Here is a 19,953-nt window from a genome sequence, read left to right as displayed (position 1 = left end):
TGCCATAGCTTCACCTCACGCTGCAGATCCTGAACCTAGGCAGCACTAAGCAAAACCTCCACCACTGAAACAAGCCAGAGCATCAGGGTCTCCAGGCACCACTGCACCACGCTGGACCTTTGAGGCCTCTCTGCTGCGTGGTAAGGACCTACAACATCACCTCTACCAGCCCTGACAGCACTGAAGTTCCCTCCTCGTTCTGCTAATAAAGAAAACCCTTACAAACATCTTACCAAGATTTAATGTACATTTATTCTTAACACGTGGAACATATAGTATAAAGATTTCATACTGAATAAATGATATTCATTAAGCCAAAAAAGGAAAAAAGGGAGGAATTTACATCAAGTTTTTAGCTACATCGTCTGAAATACAAATATGCAGAATTCATCACTGAAAAATCTCAATTGTGTTTCTTCATCAGGAACTTCAACTGAACCTAGAACTTTTTCACACCTCGATTAGAAAGAAAACAAAACCAGGAAAAAATAAAACTATAAGTTGATTGGCTGCTGAGACAGCAATGACTTTATACACAGAGACCTGTACAGCATCCTCCAGGGAGGGATGTCTGGCAAGAGATTAAATAATTGTGTCTCGCTTTTGCAGGTCATCAACTCGTTTAACTCGTCATACTATAAAGGGGAAGGGAGAGGGGGACAAAACTGCGAGGGATCTTAGGGTATGTGCAATGTACAACGTCATATATATATACACACGTGGCAGCGGTCGGGCTGCGGCTAAAGGTTAAAACCAGTTCTAAGAGGTGATCTCAGGGTTATTCATACAATCAAGGAGGAAGAGAGAAAGAGGTCAGGGTGTTGTAGGTTCACACATGATACTTTGGGGGAAAAGCCTTTTTTTTTGTTTTTCTCCTCAACATTAACTAAAAACATTTTTAAAAACTACAGCTTGCTGCTGAGCCAGCTTTTTTCTTCTTTTCTTTTTCTCTTTTTTCTCTTTTTTTTTTTTCCAGGTGAGACATTATTACAGTATGTTTTACAGTTTAAGGTGTACAGTACATGAAGTTCTACACGCTACTGCACAGGCCTCCCTTGGACAAGGTCTGTTCACCACTGGTTAACTTCTTGGTTCCTGCAAGATTGTGAATGTACAACGATAAAACCACACAGAGTTCAGCAGTCACTTGGGGTTTGTTTTTTGTCCTTCAAGAGTTTTACCATTAAAAACAGTTAGGAAAGTGGTGCCTGTCAATGTGATAACGCGGCAAAGTCGTTTCCCCAAACTCACTGTAAACGACAGTAACTTTGGTTAAAATAAAAAAAAAGTCTTCTATGTAGACAGAACTTTGTCTCCTTTAATAAGGGATTCAGGACAAATTGGAAGGGCAGGGGAAAGGGAGGGGGAACGGGGACATCATTCCCCAAGGGAGAAGCAGGACAGCGCAGGGTAGACAGTGGATTCTGAGGTGGTTTTGCATAAATAAAGGGCAACAGTCAGTTTCTAAGTTCTCCACTCACGCACACGCACACAGGGGCTCGGATCCCACAGCTGTCATGACTGGCCAATTAAAAACAGTACATCACAAATAACTTGTGAAACCAAAGAGTTCATCAAAGGCGACACGGAGATGTCCAACAGCCGCGACTCGTATAACGTGAACTCCGAGTGGTTCTCGTCCACCTTGGCCAGGGCGAGCAGCGCCCGAGCAGCCCGGCGCATCATGTCCACGCTCGTCGACTCAAAGGGTGGGTTCTGCATGTGCATCAAGCTGGCCTGGCTCTGCTGGAACTGCGTGGCGGCCAGGCTGTCCTCCAAAAAGCCCAGCAAGTTGCCAATGCTGCCCTTCTGCACAGCAATCGCTCTTGCTGCCAGGCTGTCCCCCTGTGCCAAGTTGGCCAGTAGTACCACAGCCATCTCTCGACACACCGGGTTCTTTCTGTCACTAAGGAACCGCACCATGGTGCTGTACAGCTTCTCCAAGCGACTGAAGGGGGGAGTTGCAAGAATCAAATCCACATTGTTGTCCTGGATGCTGAGTTTGCTGAGTGTTTCCAAAACCAGTCTCTGAGGGGAGAGGACCGCATTGGGCCCCAGTGTTGGGAAGGGATCCTGGGCCTCTGCTGATGGACATACTGCCCAGTGGAGGAGTCCATCCAGGATAGGCAAACAGATGCTTTCTGGGTAAGGGGAGAGGTCCAGCTGGCCAGAAATGTTGGCCAACGTGACCAGTGTATTTTCACGCAGCATCTCCAAGCAGTCCCACCACCACTCCACCTTGTTGCAGCTCACCCCTTGGTCCTGCTCCTCCTCTTTCTCATAGGTCAGGGGTGCCTGTTTGCGTTCTGGATGCTTGTGGTGTAAGAGAATCAACTTCCCTAGAATCAGCAGCAGCCCGGGATGTTTTGACATTTCAAAGTCATTGCCCGGCACGAACGATAAACTCCTGATGATGTTAGAGACACAAATGCAGCGCTTCGCCAGAGAGTCCTGCCAGTCCAGGAGGGTGCACAGGGGTGTCTCGTCTTTACTGTGAGGTTCATCCTCCAGGATTTTGATGTTTCTGTGGCTCTGAGCTGGACTAATGCCAAAGGGAAACTTGCTGCTTTCCTTCGCCGTTTCCAGAGCTTTAACCTCTTCCTCCTCCCCTGCCAAGGCGCCCGGACGTGCCGACAGCATGTCATCCATGGTGGCAGTTATCCTCTTCTCCGAGGAGCTGTCGGATGGAGGAGTCTCTCCTTCCCTAGTGCTCAGATTGCTCTCAGCTGCTGCACGTTTCCTCAGGACAGAGGTGCAGGAAGCCCGTTTGTGAGTCAAAGGTAGCTCCGTCTTGCTCTCAAAGTGGGTCTGGATGTGCTCAGTGGTGTCGCCGCCGCCGATCCGCCAGTGCAGCAGCCCGCTCTCGAACTCCTGCACCCGCCCCAGCTTGTCTGAATAATCTACCACAAAGGGGTCGTTTTTCTGCACCACCTTGACTGGAAGCTTGTCAAATTTACTAACTAGTTTTTCCTCGCTGCTCTCCAGAGGTACTTTGTCCTTGCTCGAAAACGCAGCCTCCTCCTCTTCCTCATCCTCATCTTCCTCCTCACAGTTCAGGCTCCGTGGTTCATCATCCTCCTCCCCTTCTTCAGGAGAGGAAGCTGAAGACTTGCAGAACCTTTCGGGATCTAATAGTGTTCTTTGCCCTGGGTCTCCCACCTCGTATTCCTTCAGGATTCCAAAGATCTCGATCAGGCAGCGCCGGAAATACTCCACCAAGAGTTCCAGCAAGCCTGGCAGCTAAGAGGGAGAGGAAAAACAGGAGGGGAAGGAAGGAAGAGAACAGTGATCAGAAAATAACATAGGCCAACGCAATCAACTGGGGAAGCGGGGCATAAAAGGGCTAAGAATTTAAGCTGTGCTCGTCATTACTGTTTTTTTTCATGCTGGCAATAACTGTTTGTGAAGCAGAGTTTTCTGTCCTCCAAGAAAGGGAAAAAGACAAACCCAAGGTGCTGACTGTCAGTATCCAAGCCACCCCCCAAACACTTGTGCAAACACAAGTGCTCTTTATACAAAGGTATAAATGACATGGGCTAGTGAGTAAGCAGTGCACAGCTCCCCAGACCTCATACTCTCTTCCAACCTGGCACGCTCCATGGGTCCAGGGACATCCCGGAGTCTGGCCCTACAAGGGCAGGAGCTGCTTGTTGCTATCTCGCTGACAGAAAACCCTGCACAATTAGCACTTCAAAGACCTGCATGAGAGAGCATCTGCACGCACCTGGCTGAGGTTGAAGGTCATTATGCTGTTGTCATCATAGAGCAGGATGTTTATGGTATCTAAGGCCCACGTACTTTCAGCTAGCAGCCCAGACTTCAGAGACATCATCACTCTCCAGGCTTCAGGAGTTCCTGTAACATAAACATATGATACTTCCAGCTCCTGGAGTTTAAAAACAAAAAAGGAGATACTTGACACTGCTTTTTTGGATCCATGAAGAGCAAAGCTTGCTTAAGGTGATGTACAGATTGTATGTACCCGCAATCTCCACGTGGACAATGCCAAAACGATGTCTGAAACCCCAACTAGACCTCTTCAAGAGTCACCAGAGCCCCTCCACTTGGCATTACCAAAGGGTAATGGCAGCACCCATCCCCTGGGCAGGCACAAGCAGAAAAGCAGGGGTTTCCTCTTACCGATATCTTTTGCTGTCAGCCGTCTCCTCTGCTTCAACACAGGTTGCGTTGCTTCTACTGATCCCGGAGGGAAGGTGATGTCTCGTCGGATCATGGGGGGTTGTACAGCTGCTGGTGTTATATGCGAGGCAGGGACTGGTGGTCCTGCCTTCTGCATTTTCATCCCCGAGTGCAGGAACGGAGATTTACTGGGAGAAGTGCGATTCTCCAGAGGTCTGGGCAGAGGTGCTGGGCTGGATACCTGAGGAATGTGATTCTGCATGCTAGGGGCGGTCTGGTAGTTAGACTGGGGGGGCCTGGTCATTGGGGGCACGGGGGCAGAGGGACCATAAGGAGGTTGCCGGTTCCCATGGGAAGGCCATGGTCCCTCATGGTTGACCCTCTGGTCTGAATGCAGGATGTCATCTGTTCGAGTCACTCCATGGTAAGCAGGCCCCTGGGGCGCAGAGCCCGTGCTCTGCCGGTTCGGATAGCTGTACCCTATTTCGTTGCGCCCCTGCCACATGGCACCTTGCTGTGGGCCCTCTGGAGTAGACTGTATGGGACCCCCCATCATCTGAGGAGGCATGTTCTGCTGAGCATTGGAGCCTGGGGGAGCCGAGACCCTGTCTCTGCCAAATTGGAATGGGAACTGGTTCTGAGGCCCTCCGGCAGCGCGGCGGTCAGCAGCAGGGTATGTACTCCCATACTGGTTATACAGGTCCTGCTGGGGAGACGGCTGTGCAGTTTGCTGCTGGCTGGGTTGCTGGCTCTGTGCTGGAGGCAGCTGCTGCTGGGTCTGCCCCTGCCCGCCGCTGTATGGTACGTTGTACATCTCCCCTTCGTGTCGCTTCGCAGGGGGGCCGTAGCTGCCGTCCATCGGCCGCTTGTAATTCTACAGGGAAAAGAAAGGCATCAACATGAGATTGCTTAGGATCACAGAATGGTTTGGGTTGGAAAGAACCTTCAGATCATCCAGTTCCAATCCCCTGCCACGGGCAGCGACACCTCACACGAGACTGTGTCACCCAAGGCTCTATTCAACCTGGTCTTGAAAACTGCCAGGGATGGAGCATTTACCACTTCTTCAGACACCCTGTGTCAGTGCCTCACCACCCTCACAGTAAAGAACTTCCTTATATCTAACCTGAACTTCTCCTGTTTCAGTTTAAACCCTTCACCCCTTGTCCTGTCCCTACAGTCCCTGATGAAGAGCCCCTCTCCAGTATCCTTGTAGCCCCCTTCAGACACTGGAAGCTGCTCTGAGGTCTCCATGCAGCTTCTCTTCTCCAGGCTGAACAGCCCCAACTTTCTCAGCCTGCCTTCATATTGGAGGTGCTTAGAAACAAGCAACCCAACCCTCAGTGGGTACTGCTGCTCCATGGCATGGCCTGTAAGAGGGCAAGAGTTGTCTTGTTGTTAGCCATATCCAGCATGAGGCTGGATCAGTCTTTCAAATCCACAAGCCAGGACCAATTCCTTGTGGCTGGCTGTGTACTTTCCCTGTGGATTCTACAAGGATGCCTTGGGGGCAGAAGTCTGCCCACAGAAAGGACTTCCCTGTAGGAAAGACTCGGGGCTGCTGCTCATCACAAACCAAACCGTGCGCCCGCACTTGTTTCCTCTCGCATCCAGGAATTTTATCAGGCCCTATTTCTCTTTTATTTCCCAGGAAACAAGTTTCTGCTGAAGCAAACAAGATGCATTAAAACCTGCTGTACTTTCTGCTTCTTCCCTTCCTGTAGATTTCAAAATACATCACTGAAAGGAGCGAGAATTATTCACCCCACTACTTCTTTTAAGTGTAAATGGAGAAAAGAGTCAATTGCTAAGAGAAAACTGAACTCCAAGATCTCTCTTGCCTCCAAGGGTCTGTGCTCTACAGCCTGTTTAGAAGCTCCATGGTCATGACTGGCATCAGACAGAGCTCTAGGGCTTCAAAGATGACAAGTACCAGAGTAACTCAAACTCTTGGCTCTGAGCCCCGTGGCTCTGGTTGCAGAGCCAAACTGCAGAGCAGTTGGAATTATTCTTAGCACAGCTCAGCGAGTGCCCTCTCTGTACTCCCCTAAACCAGAGGGTTTGGAATTATCAGGGTCCTGGCACCGATACAAAGAGCAAGCCATATGTAAGGATTATGGAAAGAGAAGTATGTTCATTCAGACTGTCCTGAAACAAACCCGGGGTTTTGTGAACAGCGAGTAGGAGGCAGTGGGGCAATGGACTGGAGGCAGGGCTGAAGCCTTTGTCTGCAGGCTCAGTAAGGCAAAGCCAACAGAAAAAGGCCTGGGTTGTGCAGAAGGATCCACCTGGAACAGCTCCCCAGAAGATCAAAGACTCGACAGCAAACTCAGCAGATCCCTTGGAACTCAAACGTTACAGGAACACGACGGGACTCGGAAAGTTCCAGAGGGGCAGGCAAACCCAGTGAAGTTTCCTGACCTCACACATCTGCAAACACCACAACCTCCCTTCTCCAAACATTGTTTTGCTGACCCAACACTGGAAACACTAATGAAAACTTCAGCTTTTGGAAATAGGAAAAAAACCCCACCTGCCATTTAAGTTACTCAATTCTACATGTTCCATAAAGCAAACACACAGCACAAAGAGTTTTCATCCCCCCCCCCCCCCCCCCCCTTCATAAAACTCTTCTGTGTCTCAAACACATCAGAGGCTTTCTGATGACTTACCTGCTGTTGCTGTTGGTACATGGTGGTTTGCTGGCTAGGGAAGGGGCTGCCCGAGGATGTGCCTTGAGTGGAGAATTGATTGCCATAGGAATCGTGTCTGGAGGAGAAACAGATGCATTACTTGTCTGATCAGATGCATGCTTCACTTTCACAGTCTCAGAGCTCTCTAAGTAGGAAAAGCTGTTTGTGGCAAGACCCCACACAGACCTTTGCTGCTGCTGCTGCTGCTGTGGGTAGCGGCTGGGAGAGTACATCCCCGATTCCGGGGTGGAAGGCATGATGTTTGGCTGCGGAGTTCCTGTGGCTAAGGTGCCCTCAGGTCCCATGCCGGGTTCCGTCCTACATGGAAACAAAGGGAACCCCCCCCACACAACCGTTTAAATCCACCCTTGCTCCTCTAATGGAAAAGGATGATCAGCAAAGGCACAGCAGTGAAGAGAAAAATCATCATTTCACGTGAGCCAAGCAAATCAGGATCTCACCAGGCTGAAGTACCCACCTCACCCTGTCGTAAGGACCTCCGTAGGAATAGTGTTGCCGCTGTCCCATGGCCATGTTACCCATCCCTGGACCTGCAGCACGATTGTAAGGGTCACCCATACCACTGTTGGGGCCCTGCCCTGAGGACATGAAGGGATCGCTTCCTGGAGCTGGAATATTAAAAGAAGAACCAATAAATGTGTCTACCTCTGCCTTAGAAAGATACATCCCATCTTCTGGGGAAGAAGGGCAAGCAGAAGGTCTCCTACAGCACACTCCAGCATACAGCCAGATACAGGGATTAGTGCTTAAGGGAGAAAAGCATGCAAGGACTTCCTCACCTTTCCTCATACTGCTGTAAGGATCTTTATTTGGCTCGTAAGACATGCGACCCATCATGTCAGAGGTATTCATGCTGGGCTGGTACCCTGGATTTGGAGTCATGGAGTTCCGTTTCTGGAACGTAGGATCACTACCATCTGCAAAGGCATCCTGAAGGCCCACTGAGTTACTCCTGATTCAAAAACAACCCACAAAAACAGGATTAGAGAGGTCCAAAGTGATCCTCAGGATACTTTCCCCATGTTCCCCTCAGGTGTTGCTATCCCCTAGAAGGACCAGCCATACTCCTCCAACAGAAGCATGAAGAGCACTGTCCCCAGACCCAAAATGATTATTTACACACAAATGCAGAGTCAATAATGTTGCTGTGAGCTGTTAACATCGGAGCAAAGCCATGGAGCCCCACCAAAATAGGTTCTCAAGTCTCCAGCCTTCTTTAGGAATGACCCAGGAGCAACCCTCATGTTCACAGTCTGCATCCGGCATAGTGGAATAGGGTGCAATGGTTTCATACCTGATGCCTGGCAAAGGAGGCATCTGACTGTGTGGTGTAGATGCTGGAGTTGGTGGCTTTAAGTCTCCTCCCTCTGCCATGGAGCTGCTGGTGGACTGAGGTGTCTGAGGACCCTGCATTGAGCCTGAACCCGCTGCAAGAACAGAAACGTGGTGTGAGCACCTCTGCACCCTACAGATCTTCCAGAACATCAGCTTCAAGAACACAGAGCAAAGAGTCCTTCAAAAGACAGATGAAATACGGCCAAAAGGAGTACAAGGAGCTCAACATTTCAAAGACACACTGGGCCTGACTTCCCAGAACCACACACAGTGATCTAGAGCCAAGAGGACACGTTCATTTTCATCATCTCTTCGTTCTTACCCACATGCCATTTACACACCGTTGCCACCACTGTGGCACAATGTTGTGGTGCCCAACCTATCCGGCTCCAGAGGTTGGTGCTCTACAGAGCACCACGTGTCAGGGAATACAGTGCTTCTTGCCAAGTGACAACTACTGACTCATCACCTTCATACTCTTTCTGCGCAGCAAGGTGGGTTTCAGCTCTCACGAAACATCTCATGATCTTCCTAGTGCTGGAAACTAGAACATCAGCTGAACATCATCCAGAGCATAAGCTGAAGCCACCAAGTAACTCTGAACAAGGCTTCTCCACCTGCTCTGCGCTTCCAGAGGGGTTAATTCATTCAGGTTAATTCAAGCACCACTCCCAAGGATTCCTGGAACAGGGAATGCTGGTGATGCTGGATCTTTCAGTGAAAGACAAAACCCGTCCAGCAAGTTCCCAAGGAGGCTTTCATCAAAACTCCCAGGCCATCCTGTGTAATGCAGCTGTGCTGGGAGCTCCAGGAGCTCCCCTCTGCCCCGGGATTGCTGTGACAGCATCAGCCCAGGTTCACCTGCTCCTTGCAGCTGGCAGGAGCTGAACTCTTAATTCATGTTTCCCTGAGTTCCCATCCAGCACCCGATCTCCTCGCCCCAGCCCCGCTGGTTGATGACTCACTTCAGCTATTCATTAAAACCCTCCGAGGTCACATCCAGGCCATGCTTGTTTACACCCCACCTTCCTGGCACCCTGTCCTCTTCCCTGCGACTCCCTCCCAGCGCGGGGAGGTCTCTGGAGAAGGCAAGGCAGAGGCGAGCTCAGAGGGGAGCTTCATTCACAGGCGGTCTCCTTCCCTCCGCAGCGGGTTCAGCTCCACGCGCTTCCCGCAGGACTTGGCCGCTGTGTGTGTGTGTGTGTGTGTGCGATGTTGGCACCAGCAGGAAGAGGCCTGGAGACATTCCCTGCGTCGCTGCCATTTGGTGTTTGTCCCCACCCCCCCCCTCGGTGTCCCTCCCACTCACAAATTTACACACAGTTGGAGCCGGGCCAGTTCCATGCTCTGGGAATTAAAACCCAGCGCAGACTGATTACGCCTCCCTGGGGACACGCTGCAGTTTGTGAGCAGGAACCCAAGAAGTGTGTTGGAAACCTGTGCCAAGTGCCCACGAGGCAACACCCAGGCCACTCCAGCCCTTCTGGAAACACTTTTGGGTTTTGAGGGTTATGAATGCATGGAAACAGCTCCAGCACCAAGAGTTGATTGTCCTGCAAGAAGCCTTTAGATGCTCTGCTCTGGGTTGTGAGAGCGCTTTGTGTTGTGCTTACACCCCTGGTTCCTGCCCATCCAGAGGAGCAAGAGAGAGGAAGAAAAGGAAAGTGAAACAGAAGCATGAACATGCTGAGTGATACGGCTTAAAGGATCAGAGCAACCAACCATGCTTCAGTGCTGCCTCTGCATATTCCTAGTGGCAGGAATCTGGAGTAAGACAAGTGCAGAGAACAGTTTACATAGAAAATACCACAGAGCACAGGAATCAAACCTGTAGACTAAGGCAAGTGGGGAGAGCAGCCCTGCAAATTCCTCCTGCTGATGTGCTGAAGCAGATCACCTGTAGCACAGCCCTGAAGGCAGACTCGCCACCTCCAGACAGCTCCGTGCTAGCTGAAGCGACATAAAAATTGATGTCCCTTCAAACCCATTCTGACAGGCAGCAAGTGCTACAGGAGGGTTTAAGTGGCTCCTGAAAAGCCTCAGCCCTCTCCAAATAAACTCCACATGCTCTTAACATCTTTGGTCCACTGCCTAGTATCTCTGGGGGGCAAGAAAGTGGTTTTGGAAAGAAAGCGGGGATGGATTTGTGGTCTCGGTTAAGGGGAACCGAGACACCACTTTACATAGAATTTTAGTCTAGTGACACAGAAGTTGCTTTGTCTTACAGAATACACCAAGGCTGAAGCTACACTGGGACAGGTTTCCTGACTAGTGACAAGATATCAATTAGGACTTAAAGAAACCAACGCTCTGTAACAGAGAGGACAGACAAATGTAGTCGCCAACAGAGTATTACGGACAAGCACACTGTTGACTGAGGGCTTAGCAGGGCTGAGACACAACTGCAATACAATCCAAAAAGGGTTCATTATTCCACTCCTTGGGACACAACACCAGGTTTCAGAAGCAGAAAGGCATTTTTTGCAAACATTACAGGAGCTTCAAAGCTGACAATGTTTTATCTCACCCACGTGAATAGGCTCCTGACCAGAAAAAGCATCAGAAGGTTTTACTTATAAGACAAACTGGAAAACTGAAGCTCAGTGTTGGCAATTCAAGCAATGAAGACTAAAGATGACAGCCTGGACCTTTCCTCCTTTTTCAGTTGGGTTTTGGGGGACTTTGTTCAACACATCTGAATTGTTCTGCTTAAATATTCAGAAACCAGAGCACTCCATCACATTTGAAACAACAGAAGTGCATTTTAAGGAGCTTCGTTTCTAGAGCATTCAACCTGTAAAAGGCTTACAAAGTGTCTGTGCACAGAGCCTCAGAAAGTCCTCACCATCTCCTGCTGAAGATGGAAAGGAGTAATTGGTGAGGAAGATGAGTTCACATCTACATCAAGCATTTACTCCCAGAAGGTAGCACTTGGCATAATCAAAACAAGCACAGCTTTTCTAGCAAGTTCCCAAAGTTGAGCAGTAAAAAGGGCTGCTGTTAGAATATGCAGAGATCAGCTTGTAGGGATAACACCAGACTTCCCTTTCCACCCGATTCCCACAAGGCAGTGATGTACTAGGAAGTGCAGAGCTGTGTGTATGTAGCTATGTATAGATTTTTAGGTATCCTTAGTACAGAGGTGGGACACACAAAGCCTGCACTGTCCCAAGAAGCTTGACTTATTCCTGCTATCACTCACTCCCAGATTACAGAAGGTATTTAATCTACCCAACTAGAGAACATCTAATTAGAGACAGACACAGGGGCTTTGTGGAAGTTTGGAACCAGCCTGACCCACAGCATGGAGAGTCTCCACAACGAGATCCTATGGTGCAAACACCCACTTCACAACTCAAACCAGTGCCTCAACTCACCTGGAGATGGAGGCTGTATCTTAGTCTGAGACTTCTTTGAATCGGCAGCTGCAAAGATATCTGGAGGGGGGTCTTCACCTCGCTCAATCTTGCACTCGAAGGCATAGAGACACTGGATGTACTGCTTCTTCAAAGAGCTCGCTGCACTGCTGGACGTGCCCACGTTGAGATTTGTGGCTAATTCGCGCCATTTCTTGTTTTTGTTGACCTGCACAACCAAAGAAGAGGCTCTGGACTCAAAATCCAGCTCCTCTTCCAAGAGCTTTTCTGGGGAGAAATCAACACTTCCCAGCTAACACAAAGGATGCAGTAAGTGCCAAGCAGAGCAGACACAGTCGTGTTCAGAACCCCAAAACCAGTCAGCTCTCTTCCTCACCTACAGAAAGCTTTCTAAACAGGGACAGATTGCAAATGAAATCAGATGCAAAGACAGCATCACCAACCTTTGCACTGGACAAAGCAGGGGAAAAAAAGCACTTGAACAGAATCTCACCACAGACTGTTCTCAACAAGCGACTGGGAGAGCAGACATCTGGCTCATTTCAAGGATGCTGGGTTTAATAAGTGTTATTTAAACACTGCTGAATGGGAAGTCAGGGCTTTCCCTCTAGCTCCAAAGCTAACTTCAAACTCTGCTGCCCATTAAGCCTGTGACTGGCAGATGGTGGGCATCACCCAGTCACCACGCTGGCTGCTGGACACTCACCTGAGTCAATCCTCCAATCTCCTTCACTGAGATGTAGAGCCGGTAAAGATCCAAGGGTTTCCTGCCTACTGCTGGCAGATTGGTCATGCCCATGGCCTTCTCCTCAGTAAAGGCCAGGTAACGATCTACCCAGATCTTCCTTTCGGGCTCCCCACCCAGCTCATAGAGTTTGGTGATCTTCTCATTGGTTGTAGTAGAAGAACTGGACTTCTAGGAGAAGGAAAGAGATATCAGGACTGAGCAGCACAAAAGCAGCTGGTTCACATCCGAGATGGTTTCAAAACAGCAGCCAGATAAGAGTTCAAAGTTCTGCTGTTACACTGAGAACGGCTTTAGAGCAGCCCTACGCTTGTCTCAGATCAATGTCAGGCAAGTGTTACTCAACAAAGGTATCACAAAACCAGCTGCTACTCAGGGAATTCACAGAGTATGTGTTTCTAAAAAGTGAAAGGTTTCAGGAATGCTACAGAAACCAGACAAACCTCAAGGAGGCTTCGCAGAGAGCTTGCTAAATCTATGAGAAAACACCTAATTCAACTGCAAATTCCTCATGGCTAATGCACTGTGCCAGGCTGAACTGCCTTCTGGTTAGCCTCTTCTCTTGCCCAAGTGATAGATGTCAGGTTAAACTGAAGCCAAACACCACAAAGGAATCAAAATAAACATGCCTCAGAAGAAGAACAAGGATGAGGAGGTTTGATGAGTGTGGGTGAGGGGCTCCCCACACAGACCATCTCTCTTCTCTTGCCTATTCACTAATGCAAGTGCAGAAATCTCCTGCTACCTGGATATACAGACACAGCTGAGTGCAAGGATCTCCTCTGGGTGAGGGCAATCCCAGGCACAGCTACAGGTTGGGCAGAGAAGCAATTCAGAGCAGCCTGAGGAGAAGGACTTGGGGGTGTTGGCTGATGAGAACTGAACATGAGCTGCCTTCAGTGTGCACTCACAGCCCAGAAACCACCCATGTCCTGGGCTGCATCAAAAGGAGCATGAGCAGCAGGTGAAGGGAGGGGATCCTGCCCCTCTGCTCTGCTCCCCTGAGACCCCACATGCAGCGCTGTGTGCAGTTCTGGTGTCACCAACGTAAGAGAGACATGGAGCTGTTGGAGCAAGTCCAGAGGAGGCCACGAGGATGATCAGGGGCTGGAGCACCTCCTGTATGGAAACACGCTGAGAACACTGGGGCTGTTCAGCCTGGAAAAGAGAACCTGCGTGGAGACCTCAGAGCAGCTTCCAGTGTCTGAAGGGGGCTACAAGGATGCTGGTGAGGGGCTCTTCATCAGGGAGTGTAGTGACAGGACAAGGGGGAATGGGTTTAAACTGAGAGACTATGGGCTCACAAACTGCTTTTTTGGTGGTTCTTTTGAAACTGGTAGCAGTAATGCAAAGAAAAACACTCCCTGAAGAACTTGTTTGCCTCCCTCTTCTGGCTTTAATACAGGATTAGTAAGAGGTTTGTTTGTGAAACAACTGTAACACTTTGGTGTACCACCTCCCAGCTGAGAGGTGATAACTGCCTAGCTCCAAGCCTACACCAGAAACAAACTCAGGTTTATTTACACTTCTTCTGGCAGTTTCACTGTGGCAGGTGATAATTCCTAATACTAAACTGTTTTGCAAGTGGAATGGATTCCTCCCAAAGGACTGGGCAATGCTCCCCTTCAAGATTAGCTCACAACTGAAACGAGAACACATAAATAAGGTGTGCCAAGCATCTGTTAGAAATCCTAGACAGAGGCTTGAAACTGGGAGTCAAACAGGGGGGAACATGTAAATTCTCATAGGAAGTCCCTTTCCTGGCCTTACTGAGGGCTAGTGGGTCTCTGGGGGGTAGGATGGCAAAGTTCAGGCTCCTCAAGGATACTGTTATTAACACATGTTTAGTGTTTACTGCAAATATAGCCAGAGCCTACTCTAAAACAGTCTAAAAGCCTACTCTAAAAGTGCCGAGACACTTGAATTATGCTCCAAATCACAACACATTCCAAAAGAGAACAGCCCACTGACTAGGACCACGGTCACAAGCAGCAGTCACATCACCTATGACAAGGACAACCACGCTACCAAGAAGTCTGGTTCAGGGTAAGAAGAATGAATCAAATTAGCTTTCCCTCAGGAACCACACTCACTCCTAGACAGAGGCACTGTCTGATCCAAGTAACGTGCAGTGGTTTAATTTTCATGGATGCTGAAGAGGATGCGAGTTGTTAAAAACAAAACCCAAAACATTTTACCTTTGACTTGGACTCTGCTTTTGGCGTCCCATCTGCCTTATTGTTCATTTTAGTTGCAGGTGTTAATTTGACGTCCCCAAGACCCATCATTTCGGGGCTGGCTGCCATCCCTAGGGAGTGAAAAGAAGCTTTAACACTCGTTTTCAATTCAGCACAATGAAATCGATGAAGTGCCTTAATGGTCAGCATTGGCTTACCTGCAGAGTTGTTGGCCATGTTCCCCGCCATCGGATAGGGGGGGCCCTGGGGGTTTATCATGCCAGCCATACTGTTAATTCCCTGTCCATAAGGAGGTCCAGTGCCCATCATTCCCCCTTGATTCATGTTGGGATAACCAGGAGGCCTGGAGAAGGCAAGGAAGAAACAGATGCTTACTCCCAGTACTAAGCATTAAGATCTTGTCTCCTAAGGAAGCAGCTTTGCTAAAAGAAACCTACAAAAGAAGTGGAAGTGACCTTCTCCAGCTCACTCTTCCAGCAAGAGACCAAAGATCAGGTGCTCTTTTAGAGCTTAGCAACCCTAGAGCCTAAGTCTCATTCTCAAAAGAGGATGCAAACTGTTCTGAAAGAGGCACTTCAGTTCTGACCGTTCTCACCCTGACTCTTGTTCTAGAACATCCCCGAACTGAACTTCATTTCATTGTTAAGTTGCCTTTCCAGGGAAGAACAGGCTGCAAATCCTGCAGCCCTGTGCATTTAACTGAGAATACATGATGTGTATAGATCAACAGTGTAGTGCTCCAGCCACATTTAATGATTTTTCTTTCTTTCCTTTGTGCCACCCATACAATCTACATCATTTCAGATTTATCAGAAAGCCTCATACACAACTGTCACTCAAACTCACTACTCAAAGGGACAGACTTTGATGCCTTTATTGGCATTTGGGAACTTGACCTCTTGGCAGTCATGGATAACATCAGACAGTAGGCTGCAAAAGCAGCCCTTAAAGTCAGGATAAAGAGGACAGTGCCCAGTCAGATAACAAATACACCCAGCAGCTTTACTGGGGAAACCCAATTTATAAGCAAGGTCATGGCTCTGGTGGCATTCTGATAAGCCACGCACACCGCCTCTGAAATGTGCAATTAAAACATAACGAAACAAAAAAACCCACAGAAAACAGTTGCAAAGTTCACTGCTGAATTCCAGCCCCCTTTTCCCCAGCTGCTCATCAAAGTTGTAAAAGGAAGGAGTTCATTACACTGGACAAATGGAGCTGCATGGCTGGCTGCTAGATTTATAGGCTCTACCATACAAGCAGTGTATTTTAAGTCACCCATCTAACAAAGATGATCAGAAAGCAAAAACAACTGAAGGGATCTCTGAGTTAGATTTCACCTATGAATAGTAAAAATTCCCTGAAAATGTCATTAATGATGCACTCCAACACTCTGCTTGTCCAAGCTTTAAGCTCTTCCCTTTCTTAGCACTGAACATTAATGAAGAAGTCTCCAAGAAGGGCAAACCTTTGAGGGTTTGGGTTATTCCATCTACAGCTTTGAAACCAGGACCTGCTGTAAGGAAAGGGACTTTTAACAGTGACCAGGGGAATGTCATTCCCTACCTGTTCTGGATGGAGTTGGCAGCAGCGTGCATGGCGGCAGCAGCCGCTTCTTGTGCTTTGCGATTCATGCCTCCTGGTGGGGGGCACATCCCTGTCCCCACCTGAGGTGGCATATTGGCCATGTTGGGTCCATAAGGTCTGTTCCCCATGGTGGCATGGCTCATCCTCCCTGGAGGAAGCCCACTGTACGGTGGCACACCAGTCTGCCCATGCATCTGGCTCCCTGCTCCCATGGGGTTCATGCTTGCTCCCATTCCTGGACTGGGGTAGTTGGCATTGGACATAGCATTGTAGTTTGGCTGCCTGGGATAACCTCCTAAGGAGATATAAAAAAAAAAGAGGGGAAGACAACATCATTCAACCAGTTAATGAATCACCATAAAAATCTTCTATCAGCAAATATTTAAAGATCACTAACAGAAATGAGGGGGAGTGTTAACACCTCAACAAGAAGTCAAAGTACTTGGATATAAGCCACATAAAATGTGTTTTGACATAGCCAAGGAACAACATCGATTCAAAAGCTGCCTGAAACTCTCCCAAACCTCAACCGAGCCAAGTGAGCCAAACAGCCCAGGACAGGATGTCAAAAAACCTCACTTAACCCTTTCCAAAACATACAACACTCAGTCTTCTTCCTCTCCAAAGAAAACTGGCTCTTCCTTCTGTGTTACACTGGCTGCAGGGCCTACATCTTTTTAAATGAGGAGGAAGGAGCCTACATTTAGAAGTACAACTAGCAACATGTTTCATCAGCCTCAGTACGAACAAAGCACGGTTCCTTCCATTTCATAAGGAGCACACTGGTTTGTATGACCCACACATTAAGGGGGGACAAATAAAAACAGCTTCTTAACGACAAGATGTTACAATAGAGATTGCTGAGCTCAGTTCCCACCTTGTGGAGCTGACAGTGCCTCACCTTGAGGTCCGTACTGCCCACCCTGGGGTCCATAGCTTCCCATGGAGTTCTGCTGGTATGGCCCCATTCCAGCATGCATCTGTCCTCCAGAGGACTGACGGGGAGATAAGGCTGAGCCGGGCTGGGGTGAGCTGTACTGGGGCATCTGAGGATTCCTCTGCATGTAACCTGGTCAGCAGTGAGGGGAGGAGACAATCATTAGTGTAAAGTATCCAGGGGTGCCACTGGACACACATGTTCTGAAGTAACAAGAGACCCACTAACAAAATCCTTTCAGCAACAGCCTGGACACATTTTGCAGTGGTTGCTATTAGGGAGCCAGTGTTATCCGTGAAGATAACAGATCCAATTTCCTGTTTTAACCAGAAAAAAACCCTTAGTGTCACAGGAGCAGACAGGGGGACTGCAAATCCTAAGGGCGTGCTGTTGGGTTTTGTCTGCTTGTTTTCTCCAGGTGACAACTATATACCTTCAGCCATATGAGGTGGAATTTTACATGCATTTCCCCCCACACTAACCCTATTCTCTTAGGGCAAAAGGCATACAATGTTTTTGTGAGCACCCCTCATTTTGAAGCTTAAGATCATGGACACTGAACAAGCAACATCCACAGAAAAGAGTGTGAAGAGCCAGAAAAAACATCTCACAAGCCAAAGTATGAGCTCGGAGGCAACATTAAGAGGCCAACCAACCAGCAACAGCTGAATTTACAGCAAAATGCTTAAACACTCGCAGCTTATAAACCCAGGGCATCTTTTAAATGCTACCTCACCACAGAATCCATGCCATCAGGCCAGGTAATTGTTAGTTACACATCTACTTTGATTACAATTAGATCTTTTAACTCGTGTCACACACCTCGGTCTTGCGCTATGCTTGACTGGTTCATGGAAGGATGCATGATACTGTCCGACTGGCCACTGGGCGGTCGGGGTGGCATCTGATTGCCTACACCACAAAAAGGAGAGTGGTTAATCACAAATCCTGCACACCACAAACCCCAGGATGCAAGAGCAAACACCAGAACTACAACCAACTTCAGGAGAAGGCTTGTGTTGGCCACAGTGAAGGAAAAGCAGAGCAAGACCAGGCACATTAACCCAGCAAAACGACACTGCTGGTTTACCAGCCATCCCACCCGCTTTATTATATCCTTTCAAAGTCAGAGACATTTAAAGCAAGCAAATGAGCTCACAGGACCTCAATAACCACACAATACTGACACAGGCCAATTCCTCCCCACTGACCACTTCAATTCACTCTCCAGCTGCACGAGGCAGCCCCACCAGAAGATCAACACGTGCCAAGCAGCATTACCTGGTACTGCAGCAGGTGAAAGTGGACCAGAGCGGGACTGAGCAACACTAGCTGGAGAGCCAACTGGGGATGGGGAGGGTCCTCTGATGCCTGGCAGGTGAGGAGAGGTATGTGGAGAGAAAGGAGACTGAGCTGGGTTACTCTGCTCTCCTTGACTGCTGGAAATCCCTGATGTGCTTACTCCAGGACTCAGGGCTCCTTCTGTACCCATGGGTAGATCATCTATTGAACCAGACAGGTCCTGCAATACACAGAGAAACACATCAGGCAAAAATAAAGAGACATGGGACTGTTCTCTCACCTACCACTAAGAAAGAGTGTATTTCTCCCTTAGGCATACTACAAATAGAAATCAATGAACTCTGTTCGTGTTATTGTCAGTAAGGAAGGCTGCTGCAGACTGAGGTAACTGCCAAATGTGACTTATCCTGCTGCCTATCTCTGAATCCAAGAGTTCCCTTGCTGGTGTGCTGAGTGCTCGCTGGTGGGCTAAACGACTTGCTAATTCTCCTTCTTGCTTCTTTTAGTTCAGTTTAGCAATCCAGGTAAAACTGCAAATGCAGGGAACAGTCCATGTGATCACGGCTGGGAAGAGAAACATGGCTCAGCCTCTGAACGACAGAAAACTCCTGCCTTGCCATAATTAATTCATAAACCTCATATGAGCTGGGAAACTACTCACTGGAGATGGATAAAACCAAACTAAACAGAGATTTAAAAGGAAACCATAAAACACTCTTCAGGGTTCCCACTTCCCTTTCTTCGGAGATAGCAGAAATTAGCAGTTATGATATCAGCCTGTTAAAGTTCAGCTTTTCTTGAAGGCAAGGCTAGAAAACACCCTTCCTACTGCACGTATCCACCCTGGAGAAGACAAGCACAGAAAGCCTAAGGAAGTCGAAACTCCAGTTGCCACAGTAGCGACTGCAAAGGGATGGCACCAGAAGTCAGCTGGCTAGTGTGGAAAATGGGGATACATCCAAGAAGGTGAGGTGCAGATCCAAGACACACAGTTGGACAAGCTGTTTGATAATACGGTGCATCCAGCTTGGCCTGGAGTAAAGGAGTAACAGTCCAAGACAGAGCAAGTGGTGGCGCATCTGAACAAAAAGCTGGCAATTACAACTATTCCAGTGATTAGAGAAAATCCCTGCCAGGGATTCAAAGGATCACAGCAAGTGAAGACCAAAGCTTACCAGGACTTCACCTATCCTTTGCAGAGCAATCAGCCCTGCATCAGAAGCCTTCAGGACTGAGCCCTCAGGGTATTTCAGCTCAACTCCCTCAGCCCAGAACTCAGCTGACCAGCCTGAACAGAGCCAACCTCCTCTAAAACACCATGTCGAAAGGCTGAGCCAACTGATACATAACCTGGACATCCTGGTCTCATTTATGCTGACTGGATGAGGTCTGGTTTGGGTAACATGTTCCCAACCCTGTGCAGTGTGAAAGGACCTCATACACAAGATATTGCAAACTTCTCAGCCTTGAGAAGCAAGAGACCTATCGCTCCATAGCACCAGTCTGCCAGGTGATGTGTGAAGAGGCTCTGACAGCACATCCCATCAGCTAAGCTGCAGAACAGCACGTTACCACATCCTAGCAAGTGGAAAACTGAAGCTACAGAAGAATAAAGAAC

General features: G+C 48.6%; 1 protein-coding gene across 7 annotated transcripts in view; it reads right to left on the bottom strand.

Moving 5' to 3' along the window:
* Positions 1–229: 229 nt before the first annotated feature.
* The window catches only part of ARID1A (AT-rich interaction domain 1A), a 60,279-nt gene continuing 40,555 nt past the window's right edge, over positions 230–19,953 (bottom strand). For 6 of the 7 annotated variants that reach the window (XM_061449940.1, XM_061449935.1, XM_061449938.1 and 3 more), the window contains 16 exons: positions 18,315–18,555; positions 17,856–17,945; positions 16,998–17,165; positions 16,076–16,391; positions 14,707–14,852; positions 14,510–14,619; positions 12,273–12,482; positions 11,567–11,774; positions 8,149–8,281; positions 7,634–7,806; positions 7,312–7,462; positions 7,020–7,151; positions 6,813–6,909; positions 4,141–5,014; positions 3,725–3,855; positions 230–3,240 (listed from right to left, as the gene is read on the bottom strand). In XM_061449940.1, the coding sequence (XP_061305924.1) occupies positions 1,516–3,240; positions 3,725–3,855; positions 4,141–5,014; positions 6,813–6,909; positions 7,020–7,151; positions 7,312–7,462; positions 7,634–7,806; positions 8,149–8,281; positions 11,567–11,774; positions 12,273–12,482; positions 14,510–14,619; positions 14,707–14,852; positions 16,076–16,391; positions 16,998–17,165; positions 17,856–17,945; positions 18,315–18,555 (4,905 nt within the window). In that variant the 3' untranslated portion in view covers positions 230–1,515. The remainder of the gene's footprint in view (positions 3,241–3,724; positions 3,856–4,140; positions 5,015–6,812; positions 6,910–7,019; positions 7,152–7,311; positions 7,463–7,633; positions 7,807–8,148; positions 8,282–11,566; positions 11,775–12,272; positions 12,483–14,509; positions 14,620–14,706; positions 14,853–16,075; positions 16,392–16,997; positions 17,166–17,855; positions 17,946–18,314; positions 18,556–19,953) is intronic. The other variant, XM_061449936.1, reaches the window with a different exon arrangement.

Source organism: Pezoporus flaviventris, unplaced genomic scaffold (assembly GCF_033815535.1).
Source record: "Pezoporus flaviventris isolate CSIRO_AGI_PZ_B2104156 unplaced genomic scaffold, CSIRO_AGI_Pfla_v1 ptg000008l, whole genome shotgun sequence".
NCBI lineage: Eukaryota > Metazoa > Chordata > Aves > Psittaciformes > Psittacidae > Pezoporus > Pezoporus flaviventris.
Note: the sequence above shows the minus strand (reverse complement) of the source record. Positions and strands in the feature narration are given on the sequence as shown.